The sequence below is a fragment of the Sipha flava genome, unplaced genomic scaffold (genome assembly GCF_003268045.1).
Source record: "Sipha flava isolate LNK unplaced genomic scaffold, YSA_version1 281_pilon_pilon, whole genome shotgun sequence".
NCBI lineage: Eukaryota > Metazoa > Arthropoda > Insecta > Hemiptera > Aphididae > Sipha > Sipha flava.
The window spans coordinates 315,463-337,334 of record NW_020272948.1 but is presented as its reverse complement, the minus strand read 5'-3'; the positions used below and the strand labels follow the sequence as shown (position 1 = coordinate 337,334).

Sequence of the window (21,872 nt, the reverse complement as noted above, 5' to 3'; positions counted from 1 at the left end):
ATTTCTGAACCCGGGAAAGTTTGAGGGGTCTACTCCCCGGGCGCAATTCCTGGGAGAGCGCATAAATGAAAAACTTGGATTTAATGTTAAAAATCACAACGGTCAATGTCGTATACTTTTTTTACTAAATCTCTAACATCGTTCTTATCAATTAAAGCAATCGTTGAAAATAATATCTAATGAGCATAATTGTATTTAAATTAAAAGTACATAAGGGAGCGTTTTGAAGTTTCGCCTCGGGCTCAATGTTCGGTTGTACTGGACGCACGTTACGGATACCTAGATGCAACGTCCACGATATTGCGTTATTATGCACGGGGGTGGCGAGTGCGTGTTCATCGGAGCGCGAAAACTTCGCTCGCGGTTTAGAGATCTCGTCATCGTATTTTTCTCGCGCGCGCACCGAACTCGGCCGATGTTTTCCTAACAGCGACGGGCCGGAAACGATAAATGCGCAGCTAGGTTTTCTTTTCTCCTCGTGTACTTAATAATTTACACTCCACGTCGTATTTTATGTTATTACGAAGTGAGATGTAGGCCGGCCGATACAGGACGCCAAGCACGCCGACCACCAACGAGCTGTGTAACGCATGCAATTATAATAATGTGCACGTATAAATATTATGTTGCACTGCCGACATATTTTCATCCTGTAAACGCATGACGTTTAATGTAACATAATATATTGTTAATATAAAATGTTTAAATATAAGAAAAAAAAATCAAAAGCTTCCGTCGGATTGAAAAATAAATGTTTCATATCGATTTTTAAAAACATTGTTTTAGCTTGACCACTAATCTCGCACGATGGATACATTGAAAACATTTATCGCACTGCGTTTACGAACTCGGTATTCTGCTTCAACTCTTGTTACGTGTATGTCACGTCGTTCTTGTCATTTCGGTAACCTTCGATAAAAGGGCACGAAAGTGTTGAAGATAGCATGACGATTCACTTGAGCTTTCCATTTCACATTAATTCGTGTTCGCTTCGAAGCAAATGTTCTGATATATAAACCGTATGTTTTTATCGGTACGAACCTGACTCAAATTCGTTGTACCAATAAATTTTACGAATTTTATTCGTTGAAAAAAAAATTAGGCTTCTCCGTAAATCGAATACCATATTTTTTTTCTTGGGTCATAGTCACACTACGATGCCTTTATATACGAGTTTATCATTGTAATTTGTTTCAAAACATCCATAAATAAATACGCACACACGTGTCTCATTGATATTATCTATACATTTTTTTATTGTTATTATTATTATTATTTATTTGCATTCGAGTTTTCACCGTTACTGCACACACACACACATACATACCTACGCTAGTTCAAGGATAAGTGTTCGGATACGGTACATACACAGATAGGTCAGTAATTCTTTACATATACCACTCTGTGCACACCACTGCAATCGACTAACTGGTGTATCATTTTATAAATATAATTAGTCTTTTTTTTTTGTTATATTATTCTCCCCCCCCCCATCTTTCTCCACTCTGATCCGTCGTTGATCCATTATTGCACGCAGGATTCGATACGTCATAGTAGTATAAGAGTCTGTCAGATTTCACCCCTATCTCATCTGAGTGCAAAAACCGTATCACGTCGACATTAGCCACGGAATCATCTCTCACAGTAAACTTGTATGAAATGTGTATATGAGTATAATACAATATAATATGATATAATATATTATACCATCGATTCGCCTGGGTTATCAATTATCAATGTGATGAATTACATACAATGTGTTGTTGTTATGTGATTCTGCAGACGTCGAAATTTCAATAACTGTCATTCCGAATGGCACAATGCCGTATCGTTGCCGTCACATAAAGCCGTGCGAAGACTTTATTGTTCAAATTCATAGAAGGAAAAAAGTGATAATTTTTTTCATGTACGTACGTTAGTTGCTAATTGTTGTTTAGTTGTTATTTGTTTAGTTGCTAATTGTCAAGTATGCATTAATTTCAGTATATGGCTGATAAATTCTACAGCATAATTGTTATTTAATATATTACATATAATATCTGTGGCTCGGGTTGAAAAAGGCCAATATGTTGTATTACATTATTATTATAACACTATTAGAACTATAACTATAAAGATCGACGATTTTTTTTCGAAACTGGGAAATGTAAATAAATATGTATGTATAATAACAATTGTATATAATTATTACTGTTCAGTTTTTTACTTCTCAAATAATGATTCACGTAGACACGTAATCGGCGAATGATTAGGAAAAAAAGTTGAGAGCGCTGCTCGCCCGGTATACATAGATGTAAGGGTTTGACAACAGACACGTTAAAATTTTGGGAAAATATATATCTTCATATCTTTTATCTATTACAAAATTTAAGCAAATAGAAAGAATATCATGAAATCTTCATTCGTGGGTTTTAAAAATTAGACAAGTAAACAAAATGGATAAATGATTCTACACATAATATTTATGTAAATACCTTTGAATATACAAATCGAACATACATGTCGAGATTCACAGTAGATCGCGGCTAATCAAATATCGAGCGACGTGAAAACAAAAATATTCCTGCCCTGATTCAGCAGGGAATCGAACCAGGACCACTCGCGTAATAAACGAGCATTTACCATTGTTAAACTGAACGGATGACTAAGTTGTTATCTCTTATGTCTAGCAATCACTTTTAAAGTTTTATTTTTTCACATTGTATTATTCCCGTTAATTTTAAAAAATCTCCACGTGCACCCGTATAGAACGGTTATTGGTGAACTAATATGTGTCCATTGTATGTAATGTCACTAGAATAAAATTTTCCAATTAGATAATCAGATATACACTTTTGAAACGAGTCGTTCTTACTTAGCCATCAATAAAAACATAATGTTTATGATATGTTATTTTTACGGATTTTCCGTTGGACGCAATCAACGTATGTATACATGACAGAAACACGGGCCACAACTTACGTATGTACCTGAGAAATCCCGGGACGCAACTTACATTTACCACACTGATCCACTGATTCTGAGATCGAAGAGGTCATTTATAATGTGTTATAACCGGGATATTGTTTGGTTAGTGGAGCAGATTCTATTGGTTTATGAGACAAGAATAATCGCTTCTCCCGCGTTTTACCCCAAATGTTTACAATACTAAGCTAACAGTAATTGCTTCAACGAGCGTATCTCAATGTTACAATTGAGAATATGTATAATTTTAACATTGTTAAAATTGTTAAAAATTTTATGAAAACTCTTTGTGATGCTTGTATAGGATTTTAAGTTATAATATAAAATATATATTCGTACTTTGGGAGTAAAATAATTGTTGTAAAATATTATTGATCGAATTTCTTTCTCGTTATTTTTATATTCGTGTACGATTCCCAAACAGTAAACATTTGAAAATACCTAAAAGTACGATACTCTTATCATTAGTCATAAACTTATTGTTCTTATACAGCAAAAAGAATAGTTCAATTTTTATAATATTTAAAAATTATAATTAGGTATTTAAACTGCTCGTCGGATTTGGTAAGTCTATGACTTATCGAATCTCTAAAAAAAAAAAAGAAAAAAAGAATTTCTAAATGGATTAAAATTTTTTATGTATGTGCCACTTTAGTGGTAACTGTTCTTGTTCATAATAAATATTCAATTGTATACATTAGGTCAACAAAATATTTGCAAAACTATTTCTATACGTTGGTTAACCTATTTGGGTAACTGAGTTGCTATCAGTTCACGCGTCTGTACTCCAAACAGATTACAATTTATACTTATGATGATGACCTATAAGGATTAATTAATTAAAAAAAAATTTTATTTGATAAGGTTTAAGATGAATAAATTATTAGAACTTTTTTTTTTTTTTGGAAATGTGATGGTTCAACTTATAAGTCAAATATATTTCAAAATATTTTTGATAATTTACAGAAAATGTGTATAAATTTAATCATTTTACCTACCTACTTTATTAAGCTATTATCGCATATAATTTTCCATAAGTTTTTTAAAACAATCTATCATTTTATAATCCCATCCTTCTGCCGGTAATAATCCAAAAAATATAATATACTTAATAAAAAACAAAATCAACTGATTTTAATTTTTGCGTTTAAATCAATCAGTGTTGGCAATAAAGAATATTGATAAATAATGATATTTATAAAATATTGCTCTTAGTTGGATTTATTCAAAGGTTTACAATATGGAATTTTACTCTCAAAATTTTTTTTATAAAAATTAACAAATTCTATCAAGGTTTTTCAAAAATTTCAAAACAAAAACATTTAAATGAAAAGTTGAAACGGTTCCCATTATAACGAGAAACAAACTTTACGGAAAGAAATTTAAAAAACCTGGAGAAAAATGACAAATAGTGATAATGATGATTTATGAATGTATTTTTTTATAAAAACAATCAATACAAAAAAATATAAAAATAATTTCTGCATCAGCCGGGAATCGAACCCGGGCCGCCCGCGTGGCAGGCGAGCATTCTACCACTGAACCACTGATGCTGATGTTATCCCTGTAAATTTTGATGCTGTGTAACGAGAGAAGAAATATTGTACCATACGAAAATCTATTATTATAATTTACTTCCTTACATTATATTATGTTTATATTCGTATGTATTCCACGTTCCGTTCTGGTTAAATGTAATCCTAATATGGTATAAATCTAGTTTAGCACTCGAGTTCACTTAGTAACACTTAATCCTAAGCACGCCTTGAGATTATTACTCGATATTTGTACAAAATTAGTTTTGTTTAACACTGTTGCATAACATGTTCCACAACATAGACTATGCAGATACCTATGGGCTACGATTAATCATGAACATATCCCGGACGCGAAGTCGACAGTCGGTTACTGATACACCTAACAAACCTGCATGTATCTACATTAATAATACATTAATTTTCTGGAGGTTTAAAAAAAAAAAAAATGTTAAAAAAGAAGCTTTCTCTGAATCGTATTATACCACGTTGAGAAAGTGCGTAGGTACGTATACATATATTTACACATTACACCACACTATAGTTTAAGGTACTGCACAATGTCATTATAAATTATTATTTTTATAACTCCATTATTTCTACTAATAAGAAATCAGTCGAACGTATCGCATTCTTATAATTAGTTTTCCTCGCCAGTTACATACTGTTTTTGATTTAACCGTACAGGAAAACTATGTAATAATTTGTGTTATATTTCCGTTTGAAGAATTTTTTAACGCTTGTTAACACTTATAAATCTATACTTAGGTGCGTATACAGAACATATTCGTGTTTTCTAAAGAAATGTCGATGAGTATCACCCGGTATCAATTATCGTGTATAATATTTACTGTATTGCATTCGAAATGAATTAACTACGATATCGTGTAGATGAATTAATTTTGATGTCAGACCTTTGATCATTTAAATATATTGTTTGTATTCACGTTATTATTGTACGCATTAATATATATTAATATATACGCATTCTCTCGCGTATGATTATATTATGCACAAAACGGAAAAAATTAATGTGAAACGAACATTTTCATTGAAACACTGATCAAACGAGACAAACACTGTTTAAATGTTGATGCCGTCAACTTGTTGAATCGATCGTCTATAACAGTTATTGTAACATCTCTATTATCGCTCATCGTCGTACTTGTATACAGTCATGGTAGCACCTCACGTGTGAACACGTTCGTTGTGGTGAACAAATTAACCGCTCGAGCACTTACCAACTAGACGTATGATAACTGTTTCTGGATAAAGTAAAAAAAAAAAGTTTTTTTTTTCACAACGATACCAGGGTAGTGGTGACATGATAGAATGTAAAATGTATCAAGTTACACCTATACCTGAACCGCCCGGGGAGAATGTTAAAATAACGCCCTATCATAGACCAATAATCAAATACTCTTCTCGAGAATTTTTTTTTTAATAATTAATATACAATCATACTTATTGAGTTTTAACATAATAACAGTATTTAACAAAGTTATAGATATCAAATTAGTTGTTAACAATTAAAAAAATCTCTAAAAATGTACGCCTAGGGATGAATCCCCGTCTTCCACCCCCTAGCTCTACTCTTCGTCTTCGTGAACTCTCATTTAACACGTACATTAAACAACCGAAGCGGACCATTATTGACCATTATGGACCGCACCACGAAAGATCTGGAAACGCAATTGAGCCACGTACATTAGCCCGTGCGTCGGTGTGATGCGTGCTCGTATCTTGTACAATAAACGTGTCGCTTTTGAGTTTCCTGCTCACACAGTAAACGGATCCAAGTTTCTCGTTCCCAATGCCAACGGTTGATCGAACGATTTCTAATCGTATTTGTTCTGTCGATAATGTGTACGACGCGATCATGTACGGTTTTTATACCCATTTTATTTATTTTATTTATCGCTGCAACGGTAGAGCGTGCGTTTCCCGGTTGCTTCGTTGACGTTTCCGTGTTACCATTCGTTCAAGGAAACTAGAAAAATCAATTCGACCGGACTAACTAAAACCTCCGAAGTAATCATTATGCACTCGGTGGTTACACTGCTATACACCCGTGAAGTTTATAACACCGTATGTTAGAAGATTATTTGAAAAACTAAATATTACCATAAAAATTATGCGTGCTGTTTTGCCGTCTGCACACGACGATCAAAACGGTTGTACGATTTACGAAATAAAAACGAATTAAAGAAACATTATATTGGAGCAAAGTTGGGCGTTATTCGAATAAAATTTTATTTAGATGATTATTTAGATAAAATTTTATTCGAATAAATTATTATTTAATTTTCAAACACAATTATTCGAATAAATTATTATTCGACTAATTTTCAAACAATTATTTTTAGATATCATAAATTCAAACACATAATTTTTATAGCTACATGCCCATATATATCTAGTATCTTTATATTTTTGTGTAAAGCTCTATATATTTGAACTTATGAATATGAAATACAACAATGAACATACGTAGTTAGTACATAGTACCAAAATATCTGAGATTATATAATATAGTACAGAAACTGGACTAAACTAGATATAATTATAACATCTTCAATATTGATAATTAATTACTATTAAGGTACATACTAAATACATGTAGACAAACTAGAAGAATTATAATTATTATTTCATAATACATATTTAGTAATTAATACTAACTACTACTATATATACTAGGATAACTATATTTAAAAATTATTCAAATAATATTATGATCACAAATTATTCCAATAATATTGTTTCCAAATTATTCGAATAATTTTTTATTCGAAGAATTGTAAAAAAATCATTCGAATAATTTTTTATTCGAATAATTATCTAGATAAAATTTTACCCAACTCTGTATTGGAGTATAACTGATATGAAATATTGCGTAAAAACGAACGGTTCGTATATTACTGTAGTTAAAAACTTCGCGCAAAGATATACGTGTTTTCCAACTACACGTATAATATTACATAAAATACACATATTATGGACACAAATATATGTGACTGACTATAATTGTATACCTAACGTAACACAGTGTTATTGTGTTGTGTATGCCGTGAACATTGCTGTTACGGGCGAAAAACACAGACTTGAGACAAGATCGGGGAATGAAATAATACATGAAATGGAAAACATCATTAGTCACTAAAATAATGTTACCTGTTGCAGAAGTATAGCCGATCGCGGCCTATAAGATCGTCTTGAATTGTAATCCGCGTCTATAGGCGGAAGTAACATCGTGCGTCCCCCGAGAGATATTATTTTATAAGTTGTTAAAAATAACAAATTATGAACGCGTGCGGTCCGACGAGTAGACTGTGGTGCATATGTGTGTATGTGTGCAATGAAAACAGAATCGACTATTAAACGAGCAACGAAATGTTTATTTGTGTACAAGTACGTTATAAACATATGGTCCGGTATAGGGTTACATGTTATTACGGTGTACACTGGTCATTTAGTCCGATGCTAAACAATTATAAGAAAAAGAAAGAACCTTGACGGTACACGCGTTATACTCGAGAGTTTCGGTAAACTCGATTACGATTTATCAAGCTGGAACTGATTTCGTGTTTTATTATAGACAGTATTAACGTGTACTTACAATAGTACCTGTACAGGTGCTTTGCACTCCTCTTCGGGGCAAAATTAGTGTGGGAAAATGTTTTCATAAAATTTATTCGCTTGCGATGTGTGTAACAAATAATAATAATATATCATGTGTACAGCTTATGTACATGCATATAAAATCGTAAGTGTTGCTGTGATCGACGACAACGCGAATAATCCGCTGCCCGCGGTGATAATGTAATATTGTATTATACCTTATACGTTTGCTGGGCAGGACAACGTTCGGCAGGTCACAACTTAGGCATGTGTATAAACGTTGACTTTAATATATATGCTTTTTTTGTCATATCATATTTATATAGGTGTATTTATAAAAAAGTAAGAGAAAGAATCTATTTGTATCCAAGTCATATATGTATATAAGTAAATGCAGTGATTAGCGTTAACATGAGTACACTTCCATTTACGTACATAAAGCATTGTATATATTCCAACAACTGACTCCAGAAACGCATAATATATCATAATAATATACGCATAATATGATATTTATATATATGTGTATGTAGTGTGTGAGTGTGGAGTGTATGTTTGTGTAAATAAGAGTCTAATGGATACCCTTTCGAGGCCACTCCTGCAGCCGTTGATTTTTTCGATTCCAACAGTTAATGAAAAAATAATAATAACAATAATAATAATACTGCAGCGTAATCCTTTACCAATAACAACATTTCATCACATTAAATGCAATGATAATTATGTATAATGTGCGAACTAAATTGAAACTCGAAATCTGTATCTTTCACATAATAATACAAGAGCGCGTAACGTCCTTGTATACCTACTCGAAAATTATTTCCAACGGGAAAATAATTTATACATTTACTTACAATCATATCGTACATATTTGTGTGGTGTGGAGCTTTAAGAGCCATTACGATATTGTATCGCTGAGGACTATATGAACTATGGACTGTAAGTCAACAACACTAACTGTACGAACTAATTATTCAATGCTTACATCGTAAGTTAAAGACGCTAACTACAAAAACTTTATACTTCGATATGGATAAATAGTATCAGCAAATTTTTCAATCCGAAAGTTGCAAACGGTCAAGTTTGAATTGACTATTTTATGATAGACTCAAATTGTTCCTAAATTATTATCGAATGTATAGCGCAATCATTGACCGTTGTCGGTTTGTTGATAGGATGCTATTCTAATATACAGATTTTTATTTTTTTTTCAAACAAATTTCTCAATTCGTCTACAATTTACGTATACTATATAAAAAAAAAAATGGTCCAGTATGAACAAACAAATTATTGCATTTTATCAGAAACTAGTACACCACATGGAGTTGTGGCGCTGAAAACATTAATCACGCATTACATTATTCATTATTACAATGTGTACGAGTATTCTACCTAGTGAATAAATACAATAAACGTCATCTTGTAATACGTATCCATACGACGTACATGACCATCCATGGCCGTGCACACTCGTAATGTATTGAAATAAGTCAGCTGACATCAGTGATAATATAGAATAATGGTGACTTTTTTTTTTTTTAATATTATTATTATTGGTTTACATTCGATATTTACTAGGTCGATTTAAAATTTTAACTCAGTATAGAATTACTGGGGATATCCCGCGGAAAACTGGCACAATACTCTTTCACTATTAGACGAGTATCATGATTGATATAATAAAACGGTTATTGGTAGTTAATTTTTTTCTACATCGACTGCGTTAACAAAAAAAATACATTTTGCTATGGAACGTGAAATTAAAAATATGTGTTATGCCACTTGGGAAAAAAAAAATTGTATGTTTTTGCTAAAATGTCGTGTCGATTTCAATCTGTTTAAAAGATCGGAAAGACGTTTGAACCACGCGCATGATAACAATCGTAGCGACTCGACGGCAAAAGCACTCGAAGACGGCGGCGCGTGTTCCGGTGTTACTTCATTCAGCGCTTTTCCCACGTACCGTCGAACCGTCGAACCCCTTGGACCATGGACGAATGTTGCAACAGTGCAAACGATCGTTCATTCGTCATTCGCGAAAGAAAAACGCGACAATGTCGGTTGTGAAAACGTTGTCGTCCGTATAGTCGGTTTAATTTAAACAGTGTCAAACAGGCGTTGCGCTACGTCCAAACACAATGGACAACGTGGTACACGCGCTTCAGAGCGGATGGCGATCGGTGGTGACATAATGTTGGTACTCGTTCAATATACTATCCAGAGACGGTTTAAATATTTACATCTTACCGGGGCAGTATGATTTAAACAAGGGCGTATTTGGGGGGGGAGTGAAAGGGGCATTCGCCCTCCCTTGGCTCGTATTTTTTTGAATATAGTAGGTATATTGATTTATTTAAAAAATGTAATGTACCTATAAATAGTTAAGAGTATAAATTATTAGTCTATCATTATAATATTATAATAAATTCAATAATATGTCAATTTGATCACGGGCAGGCGCGTACATAAGGGAGAGTTAGGGGTTCAAACCCCTCCCGAAATTCAGGAAAATTATATTAAATATGTTTTTATATAGTAAAATTGGTATATAAATTATATTATTATGAAAATGTACAACCTAAAACCCCTCCCAAAATATTTTTTTGTGTACGCGCCTGATCACGGGTATCAATTTTTGTTTATCTTTTTATATCATAATATTTTTAGTTGTGAAACAATTAGTGGTATTATCTTCTACGGATAAATCTACTCATAATAGTAATATTATGTATTAATAGTGTTTACACTTTACCTTGTTCGTAGATAATAACGCGTCCGGTTGACAATGAATGATATTTATACAATATACATAAGATTTTAATTACAAGGTAACGACAACAAGACGATGATGTCCATATATATATAATTACCATAAATCATTTATAATTTTTATTCTTGAAAACGGATGTGATTGTACACATCAACTGCGGTCAAGTTAAAATTCTGTTGAATTAATCATTAGATAGAAAATGATCTCTTAGACCAGGAAAAATACGTGACCGTAAATGTAGTGTGCGCGCGCGCGCACGTGTGCACAAGTTTATGTCAGAATGTATTCGATATACCTCAACAGACTTGACATATTATTACTATTATTATTATTATTAGGTATTTAGTATATACCATATAGTGTTTGAATTTTATTGATCTCAATAGAGGTCTTACTTTTTTAAATGAATACAAACATACGTGTTGATGAATATCGTGAACACGTATCAGAGTCATAATCACGTGAACACGTGAATTTAGCAATTATGTGAATAATTTTAATTGGTATACAAATGTTTATTATTTACTACTTACATCATAATAAATATATATTAACTGTACAAAAAGAGATAATTGTCAACTAATAATATCTAGAATGTTGTTATACGGTATACTCGTATATATGTATATTGCGTTACAAAAACCTTAAAGCGTAAATATGTCAATAATATTATTATAAATCCACTGAAAATTTTAAGCAAACGGGTATCGAAAATTGAACTTAAATTACTCGTTAAACAAAAAGTACTAGCCTCAATCAGTGGCGTATTTGAGGGAGGGAGGTGTACCGAGGTCTCGACTCTCTAAAAAAAAAAAAAGGTTCAAAAGCCATAAATTACTTGCTACGAAGGTACAGAAAAATAGAACATCAGTTTATATCATGGGATTGTAAATAACTCTTCATTTGTATTTATAATAATAATAATAATAAAATAATATAATTGAGACACTTATTTTTAAACTGGGCAATAAATTAATGTTAATATAAAAATTAATTAATTGATTACTAATATTAATTTAATCAAAAAGAAATCGGAACAATGAAATATACATTTTTAAATGCAATTCTAAAGTTGACCGTGACAATACACCGTGTTTGTTATTGTTATACTCACACTATAGTATTACATAATTTCTGTATTCATCTTATTTAGGATACTTTGAAGAATCATATCCAATTACACATTTACCTTTCTTACAACTCGTTTGCGCAAAAATGCACAGCTCGATTGCGCACATATATTTTGGTTACCTGTGACGAAAATCCCTAGTGTCAGAACTCGTTTGCTTATTATCGTTGATTATTATACTACTCCTCGTGATTATGAAAGTTGGTTACTTTTATTATTTTGTTCCATTTATTAACAATAACACTTGCAAGACATTGTATAAGTGCATCTAAAATTTGAACATCCACTCATTAAAACACGGTATTCACTGAATTTATAATTATCAATTTTAAAACATCATTTTCCTCAGTGAGATTCAAAAATATTAGAAATTTTTACGCCATATTAAAGTTTATGTCGTCAACACACTAGTCACCACTGTACCGTCCATATATATATAGAATCCATTCCTACAGTAACTTTACTAAAATTTGTCTGGAAAATCCAAATTTATATAATTATAAGATAATATTAAGATAATATAATTGATGATTTGTACTGCAGTCTGTGACAATATATATATACACGTATCATGTGTGTGAATGTGTCGTTGTGCGCAAACGAGTCGTCGATTTTCAGGTAAAAAACGTTGAATGTGCGTAAACCAGTTACAGTGCGTATAATACCCGTATTTGTATAAAAAAAATTGTTTGTGCACATTTAATTAATATTATCATTGATTGTTTACGAATGTACGATTGTAGGTTGAATAAAACGTGTTAGTTAGACATTGAAGTTCGACGATCCCATTGTTTGTTTATCGTGGCAACGGGTGAATACTCGTCGATAGGGGTTGGTATACGCGATCAAGCGAAAGACAGTTGGTGATGCACATTCTTAAAAGCACGTATTGAATGTATTTCTTACCGCCTGGCCTGTGCTTTGTCAGTTACATCAACACGGCTGCAGTTACCGTAAAACAATATGTATGCATATATATGTGTATGTGTGTGTGTGTGTGTGTGTGTGTATGTGGTTTACTATCGTTAAAATCGTTTTAAACTGGTACACGTAGCGTAGCAACACCGAATCGAAAATAAGATTTCGCATGGCCTATTAATTATATTATCGCGCGCCGGGTTCGCTTTTACGGAACTACGACCCTGTAGCGGTAGCGGCGCCCATTTCGAGTACGAACAAAAATGTTGTACACGTTTGTAATTAGATTCGATTACGGTGTTCGACGAGCGGTAAAAGTTTGATGGTAACGCGTATCAATTAACTTCACGGATGTCAAACGAAAACGAGATTTATGCGTTGTTACGCGCACCGTAAAATACCGTTCAAGGACCTTGTGCCCGTATTTTTTCGGCTTACGGCTGCGCGCGATGCCCACGGATCCGCAAACATCGTGAAATCAGGGGAAAACCGGCTGAAATGCGAATGTAAATGCACTTGTACCGTACTACCAATGCGTTGAAATGCCAAATCGGCAATGGAAATCGTTGGAAATTAATTACGGCGTGCGAAATTCGGGCGGAATCGACGACGACGACGACGACGACGACGACTACGATACGCGCGCGCGCCTTGACACTCGATTATTAGGCGTCAGTAGCACGCACGTCCCGCGAACATTTTTCTTTTTCTTTCTGCCGCGGAGAAGGTCTCTCTTACGATAGGATTGTATAATATACATATATATACGAAGACCGGGGTCGATGTATAATTATGCGAATCGTAAATTAGACGGTGGATGAGGTCGCGACGAATTCGGCATTTTTATGTCGAACACAACGTATTTGTAAACGAACGTATAGTCAAATCCGTGTGCTTATATCTGCGTATCTTGAGCAGATCGACGTATTGCGAACTATGTTTCCATTCGAATACATATGTTTGTGTGCGAGTAACCTTAAGCGGATACTTTCAATCGAATACAGCGATTATGAAGTGCGTAAACGATTCCCCGACGAGCTACGTCTGCATGGATAAATACAAAATATTCTACGTACAGATGTTTGCCCCAGATGAATATCCGCGATCAATATATATGTATCTAAACATTTACTATTATATTGTTTAATTGTAGTACTGTATAAAGTATATTGTATTACTACAGAATATCGCGTACGCGTAATATGTTTTCATGTATTTCATTGTACTCGTTACGTTTCATTATACTTGCCATGCGTTTAAATAATCGCTGTATTGAATTATAATATAATGATCATTACGAATTATTAACGGGAGTGGAGTATCCTACTAACAATGTTAACGTTTCATTGCAATATCGCAAGGATCTCCAAACTTCTTTTACTCAATGGCCACAAAAAATATCAAAAACTTATTAACACAAATCATCTTTAATTTTATCAAAATATAGGTATATAAATATGTTTGCTTTACATTTTTTATAAAATATTGTTACAATATACTTAAATACACTTGATATTAATTTTATTAATTTTTGAAATCATTTTTTTATTCATGAGAAGTATGAAGCTTATGGTTTTATGCTAATATTTGATTGAATTGAGGTTGTATGTTACTAGTTCCAATTTTCAAAATTGTCTAAATTTAAATTTGGCTATTGTGTATCTGGGAGAAATTTATAAAAATCAACTCACGATGTTTGATTTTCAGTGCATCATTATATTGCAAATTAATCATTTCCATTTGAAGGGTAGAAGGTAATTTTTCAATGTGACAACCAAACGGATTTTGAAAATATTTTTTCAGATTTTACGTCAAGGTCAGAAAAACGTGTAAATTGTATTTTAGATTCTTTGTTAAATTTATCACAAGTAAAAAAAATAGTAAAACAATTTATTGAAATTTATGTTTTAAATAAAATAAGTTTTTTCCCTAAATGATTTTACTAATGTGTAAATATCGTAAATAAGAACATCTCTACCTTGTAATCTGAGATTGAAGTCTTTCATATATTTTGTGATATCCATAAAAAAAGCTAATTTCCAAAGCCACTCACTATTTGTAAGTAAAGACAATGGTTTTCAATTAGAAATATTTCAATTTCATTTATTAGCTCAAAAAATCACGATAAAACTTTTCCGCGGCTAATTCATCGAACTGCTATTAAATACGGTATATCTGGGTATTCTGTTTCTATTTCTATTTCTTTCAAAAAAATCTTGAAACTGACAATGTCTAAGTGCACTCGAGCGAATAAAATTTACTGTTGATACAAGAGAAACCTAAAGTTTTTCAGTTAAACCAAGTATAAAGTTTTTCCGCATAATGCCTAATAATACAATGCAAAATCATTGGTTTAAAACCTTCTTTTTCTCAACTCGTAAATATCTGTCCAATTAAACTTTTTTTTGTATCACACATATTTTTTCCACCATCAGTTGTGATACATTTCAAATTTTCCCACTCTAAAAATGATTTTTCAATTACTTTAAATATGTCTATACTTGTCATAGTTCCATGCATTCTAAGTACAGAAAGCAGTAAATTTAAAATTTCTAATTCTTTATTAACACTACGAATAAATAAAAATAACTGTGACGTATCAGATACATCTGTTGATTCGTCAAGTACTATACTAAATTAAATGAACTCGAGCCTTATTATTAACCTGTGCATTTAAATTATTACTAAATCGTCTATTCTACGATAACAGTGTTAGCAGAAAGGTTAATATTTTTAAAAGTATCAACTTTTTCTGGACAAATGTCTTCAACTGCTTGAATTATACATTATTTTATTAGACTTTTCCTCTTTTTGCCAATAAAAGTGAAATACGAAAACTAGCTTTCACAGCAGCTTTATCAATATTATTTTGTTATTTAAATATAATTGTTATGATGAAAAACTATTTTGAAATGACTTTAATTTGTCTAAATATAATATCCCGGTAAATTTGGAAAAAGTTGTCTTATATTTTGTTTCATAATGTCTTCTTATTCTTTTAGTACAAAAATACTTTCTTTGCAAATTGAACTTATTATTTTGTTACCCGAACGAATGATCAAATAATCCAACGACCACTTTTCGTTGAAACACGACATTCTGATTCTGTTTTCCTTTTCAAACGTAGCTTGGAGATCCTTGCAATATCGTATCGGACACAACGCCCTATCGTATTAGTAACCACATTCAGAACTGCTGTGCAGCAAAGGCGTATCGGACCCTCCCCATTGAAATTTCTGCATACTCAACGATTTAATAGTAAATAGTATAATAATAGTATATAGTTTATTTTAATTTCCCATTATCTTCAATATACAAAGTTTATAGACTATATAATATACCTATAATGTATAAACCATACTATAGTATATTAATAGTAATTTGTTGGTATTGAGTTAAATTATAATTATAATTAGAGAACAGACGAAATAAAAATTCTGGACTCCCCCCCTCCCATAAATAATTCCTGGATACGCTCCTGCTGTGCAGTTCCGAAGGTGTTACATAACGTGACAATGTTCCACGCTTTTGTCGAACAACGACGATTCTCTACACGCAATTTGGTCGTTTGTGTGGTGCAGCGATAATGCGAAAGAGACATTGGGTGTTTTTAAAGGTTACGCGACGTCTTATTATTGTCATTATTATTTTATTTTATTATTTTCTCATAAGAGATGGATGGCAATTGAAAATAGTACTATCAATGTTTACGTATTATTATGTACGTTAAAGGTCACGACGCGACGTTGAGAGTCGATATCGTAGTCCGTCTTCAACTTCAGCATCTACACATCGTATTGTTAAGTATTCCTAAGTTGTCGTTAACCTCGAAAAATCTATAATGGTTGTACTACATCATCATTATGAAATGTTTGACAATTATGGTTGATTGAACTGTACGTTTTAGTAGGTATAAGAAAAATGTTATCAAAAAAAAACACTAGATTTTTGCTTGTCGTGACCAACGGGACTACTATAATAAACACATCATCATTTTGTAATACACCAGCAGTAAATACTAAAAATAAACTTGTTCATGATCTTAATAATATTTGTTATTTATTTGTATATTATTGTTATTTTTATTTTGTACTAGTTTCTATTCCAACTTTACTGGTAGACACATTTCATATTTCATAGCACATGTATTGTTTAACCCTTTCAGACCCCGTAAAATAACAACTCCAAAAAGAAAAGGCAGGCCTAATAAAATGTCTACAGATAGGAATACAAGATGTTCATCTAATTTTGAAAATGTATGCACACAAATATTACCACAAATAAATAAAAATTAAGAACTGACAGTCCTATACCTCCCGATGCAGTAACATATGACACAAAAGATCATTTGCCTGGTATTGATATAATGGTTAGTTAGGTTAATATATTGGTACTGTTATAACTTGAAAATTCCTACAAAATGCAAACATCTAAAATGTTCATGAAAATATCGAACACACTTTTTTTGCGAAAAATATAAAGTACATTTGTGTTTGGCTTCAGGGAGAAATTTTTTTGCTGATTTTCATATTATGAAGTAGAGACATTCAAATTATTCAAGAACAGGATTTTATTTAATTTACAAAAGTTTTCTATTTATTTTATTGTTTTTATATTAAGATTTTAAAAATAGGTTGTATACTGTTAATATTTGAAAATTTTTTTTATTTATTTGATTAGAATTAAGCATGTAAAGTTACAATTATCGAAAAGGAATAATCGATTTTTTAATAAATAAATAATAAAATAAAAATAATTTACCTACAATATTGGTATACTTAATTTTCATCTGTTCAAGCTGATGGGTCACTTTTGTGACCCTACTTGTTTTCTTGGTAAAAATAATTAAAACTACCTAAAAATTGGTGAACATTATTTTTTTTATCTGTTTATACAATTAATGAAAAAAACATTTTTTTTTTTTTTATGAAAAAAAAACTCAGGTTTGAAAGGTTTAATATTATTTGGTTATAATATAGAAAATTGCTAAATTTATAGCTAAAAGGTAAAACTAAAATATTTTGTGCCTGATATAGGTTGTGGGGAACTTAGCCTCAAGAAACAACTCGGTGTGAATAATTTTAGCACACCCTAATTTTAGTTTGAATGTACGCCTATGGTGTTATACAAATGTATAACGTAACGTGCACGCCTATGCAGTTCGTTGAAAATGTAAGAATAACTGGTCGGTAAAACTACGCAATGAAAAATGTTGTCCGTGTAACCGTTCGCATACTGTATTTCCACCGAACTACAAAGAACCCGTTTTCAACACTAAGCTCTTTTTTTTTTTTTTCTTAAAATTATCATAAATTACACAAAGAAAAACCTAAATCATTTACATCTATTTATTTCAAGCTAATAATAACCTTTATTAGAGATGGAGAGTAATATATTAACAATTTATAATTATTTTTTGGCATTTTAAGACATAGGTTGTATTATTCAGATAATGAAATAGGTTTGTTGAACAGAAAAAATGTATGCCGTAGATTATGAGAAAAATTTAAGTTTTTAGTTACGTATTCTATGTTTGCTAGTGGTAGTAATCATGATTGCGTGTTGTTGCGTGTGCACAGGTTCGGTAACGGCCACGTTGGGAGATGATCCAGCTTGCACGGTAGCCCGCGAACGTGGCATCCACGATGGAAAGTTCAGTGGCAACAGTGTGGCCGAAGTACGGGATGGTCACCTGTTGATCCGATGGGACGGGCCGGCCGGCTACTGTTGGAAACTGTTGCTCCGGTACCTGAACCTCACGCCCTCCGAACACGCCACTTACGGTTTCAACCTGGTCAGACCCGGTTGCGGATCGCCCATCGTCACCGTGGTGGTGAGTACAATAATATGATATGATAATATTATATATTTTTTAAATTACTTTGTTTGTATTTTTAAAAAACCACTGATTTCATAAAAAATATCTAATCTTATTCGGAGAGATCATATAGCTTTTACTTGATCTCTTCAAAAAAGTATACTTATATTATTTATTATTTTACTACGACTCGTTTCCAACGAACACATTTTGAGGTCAGCTTTTACGCCCTCACAAGGTGTGTCCACTTACTTTCAGCATTTTTTTGTAGCTACACTAAAATCGTAATCCATTATAATTTAAAAGTAAAAAAAATATATTCTTTATTTGAAGGGTGATTAAAAATAATGAATTTATTATGTAGAATATATGAAAACTGGATAATTTGATTTTTAAACAATCAAATTTTAGGTGAAAAGAATGATATTTTTTTAGGCTCTCTTTAAATTCTACCCATGTCAATCTTTTATCTAGACTTAGTTCGATATATTTAACAAATGATGAATCTGGAATTTGAGTGCCATATATAAATACTTTGGAGAGACAAGGGGTATGGTATAAATGTTGTGAATAATAAGGTAGAGGATATATCCATGAAGGAATGAAAGATGTTGGCTCTATTAGAAAGTGCTTCACCAAAATCAATTTTGAAATGGCGATTTTGAAATGAAAAAAAAATGAATAACAATGATTTCTACCTCTCTCTACCTATATATTCAGTTAAGGACATCAGTGTGTTCCATTGTAATGTATTATGTCATATACTTATTAAACTGGGCTCGGAATTTAAGGCATTTGTATATTTGTTTAGCAAGTGCATATTACAATTCTGGTTAGATACAAATTCGATCTATAGTACATAGATTATAAATATAAAAATGTTTGTTGCATAATTTTGCAGGCCCGTATTTAAAAATTTGACGCCCCCCGGGCATATAATTGATGCCCCCTCCCAAATAAATAATAATAATATAACACTTATTATTTCGTCCATAATCGAGATTTTTTAATATTAAAATATAACTTATTAATGAAAATCGTTTAATACTTTTTTTAAATAACAAATTAAACAAATTATAACATAATAAAACATACAATTTTTTTTCATTAGGTACATAATTTTTAAAATTAATTTTGCTAAAATATTTTGCCGCCCCTGAGACTTGACGACGCCTCCGAGCACGTGCCTTCCCAAGCCTCCTTTAAATACAGGCCTGTAATTTTGCATATTTTAGATTTAATAACTGTATATGCATACTTCATAGATTTAACGATTTTTTTTTTACAAATTTATATTAGATATATGACAACCAAAATTTTACATTTTATATCGCTTGACCAAATTAATTAACTCTTCCGTGATTATTTTAGTATTGCTCCCAACGAACTTAACAAATGATTTTATCTTTATCTTCATGAGAAATCGTACTTTTTATCGCTGACCGGTCCGAATTTATTTACATCAAAATTTACCAAGGTTTTATTATTGTACAATAATATAAAGAATCGTTATCAGTATTTATACATCACACAAGACGATTGGACTAACGTGAATATTGTTTAGATTGTATAGCAGGAAGATACAACAATACTCGAATGTGCAGTGCTTATTTTTTTCCCTTATGTAAATAATTTATGTGAGTTGTATTTTATTCAATAAATTGCATATTTTTGAATATTTTCTAAATTTTTGCTGCACATTATACCACATATCATATTTATTAATGCATATGTATACGCATATATGAGTAGTTTTTATAGCCTAAATTTACATTCGTTTTCCATAAGCATCAGTGGTTCAGTGGTAGAATGCTCGCCTGCCACGCGGGCGGCCCGGGTTCGATTCCCGGCTGATGCATAAAAATATTTTTTATTTCTCAGTTACTAAGTTTAATTTAATTCAATAAAGTCATCTATATCATTGAAGGTGACGACGTAGATTTATTTATTTTTCATATCCCATATAAATGAACATTTAATTGCGTTTAAAAAATTTGTATTGAATTAAAATCATAAAGTTTTCGAAGCCATTATAGTTATAATTATAACCTACTGTTGATAGATATTAAACAAGAATTTATTATTAGATACGCTCTTTTTATACTGTTCAATCTTTCGGGACGATAAAGATTATATTCCGATTTCCAGGGATGTATTGATAAAAAATGTCTTGGGTATACGCTATTTTCTAAAAATAAATACCCCAAAATTTTTTTTCACTACATATGCTAAATAATACTAGTATACTATTCTTCAACTTAATACATACACAGACTTTTCATATAGACTGTGGTAAATGCTAAAACGTTCTTATCACTTATTAACTATTATTTCATACAAATCTATTTACATAATATTTTATCTAATATTTACACTTTAAAAAGAAGAACAATTTAATTTTGCAAATTAAAATAGTTTTATTTTTTAAAAAGCATTTAACAACAAATTGTTTGTTAATATATGACCAACAATATATATTTACAATATAACTACAAGGTAATTTCGATGGCCCTGCGCCCAGGAAACTATTCATGTTTAATTTGACCGCGGTTAACGAAGAACTTACGGTGTAACATGCTTGAAAATCAGTCAACAGTTCCAGCGGACCTATTTGAAGTGTTTCGACATAATCTCAGCAGGGGTGTAAAACGAATAGGGCACAACATGAATTATGGATTTCTACCGATTTTTAGCCAAAATTCTTGTTATGTGCGTTCTCTCAAATTGCTCTTTATTAATATTTCAACGTGCATGAAACATCCTCTCATCTTTCACCAATTGATTTAATTATAAACTCTCATATTGTAATCTTCTGAATATACACACATAACAATACGCTGATAATTGTATCCCTCGTCAATCTGATTGGTTTCATAATTTGTTGGTGATTATTTTATTAGTTTTGTATTGAAGGCTATTTTTTGAAGTGCATGAGTTAATTGAAAAAGGAAAAGACAAAAAAAGTATGGTAGAGAAGAAAAAAGAATGGAGGTTTCCCGTAAAAAATTTGGTTAGTTAGTAAAAAAATTTATTCCGGTACCGGGAATCGAACCCGAGCCTCCTGGGTGAAAGCCAGGTATCCTAGCCACTAGACCATACCGGATTATTGTTGATAGT

The 21,872-nt window shown here is 31.7% G+C and overlaps 1 protein-coding gene and 3 non-coding genes across 5 annotated transcripts in view; 2 read left to right on the top strand and 2 right to left on the bottom strand.

Moving 5' to 3' along the window:
* LOC112685536 overlaps positions 1 to 21,872 on the top strand; it is a 53,485-nt gene that overhangs the window by 25,977 nt on the left and 5,636 nt on the right. For both annotated transcript variants that reach the window (XM_025557454.1, XM_025557453.1), the window contains exon 2: positions 18,517 to 18,770. In XM_025557454.1, the coding sequence (XP_025413239.1) occupies positions 18,517 to 18,770 (254 nt within the window). The remainder of the gene's footprint in view (positions 1 to 18,516; positions 18,771 to 21,872) is intronic.
* On the bottom strand, positions 4,447 to 4,517 carry Trnag-gcc. Its single transcript has one exon. It is a non-coding gene; the product is annotated as a tRNA-Gly (tRNA).
* Positions 20,543 to 20,613, top strand: Trnag-gcc. Its single transcript has one exon. It is a non-coding gene; the product is annotated as a tRNA-Gly (tRNA).
* Positions 21,787 to 21,858, bottom strand: Trnae-uuc. The gene has a single exon. It is a non-coding gene; the product is annotated as a tRNA-Glu (tRNA).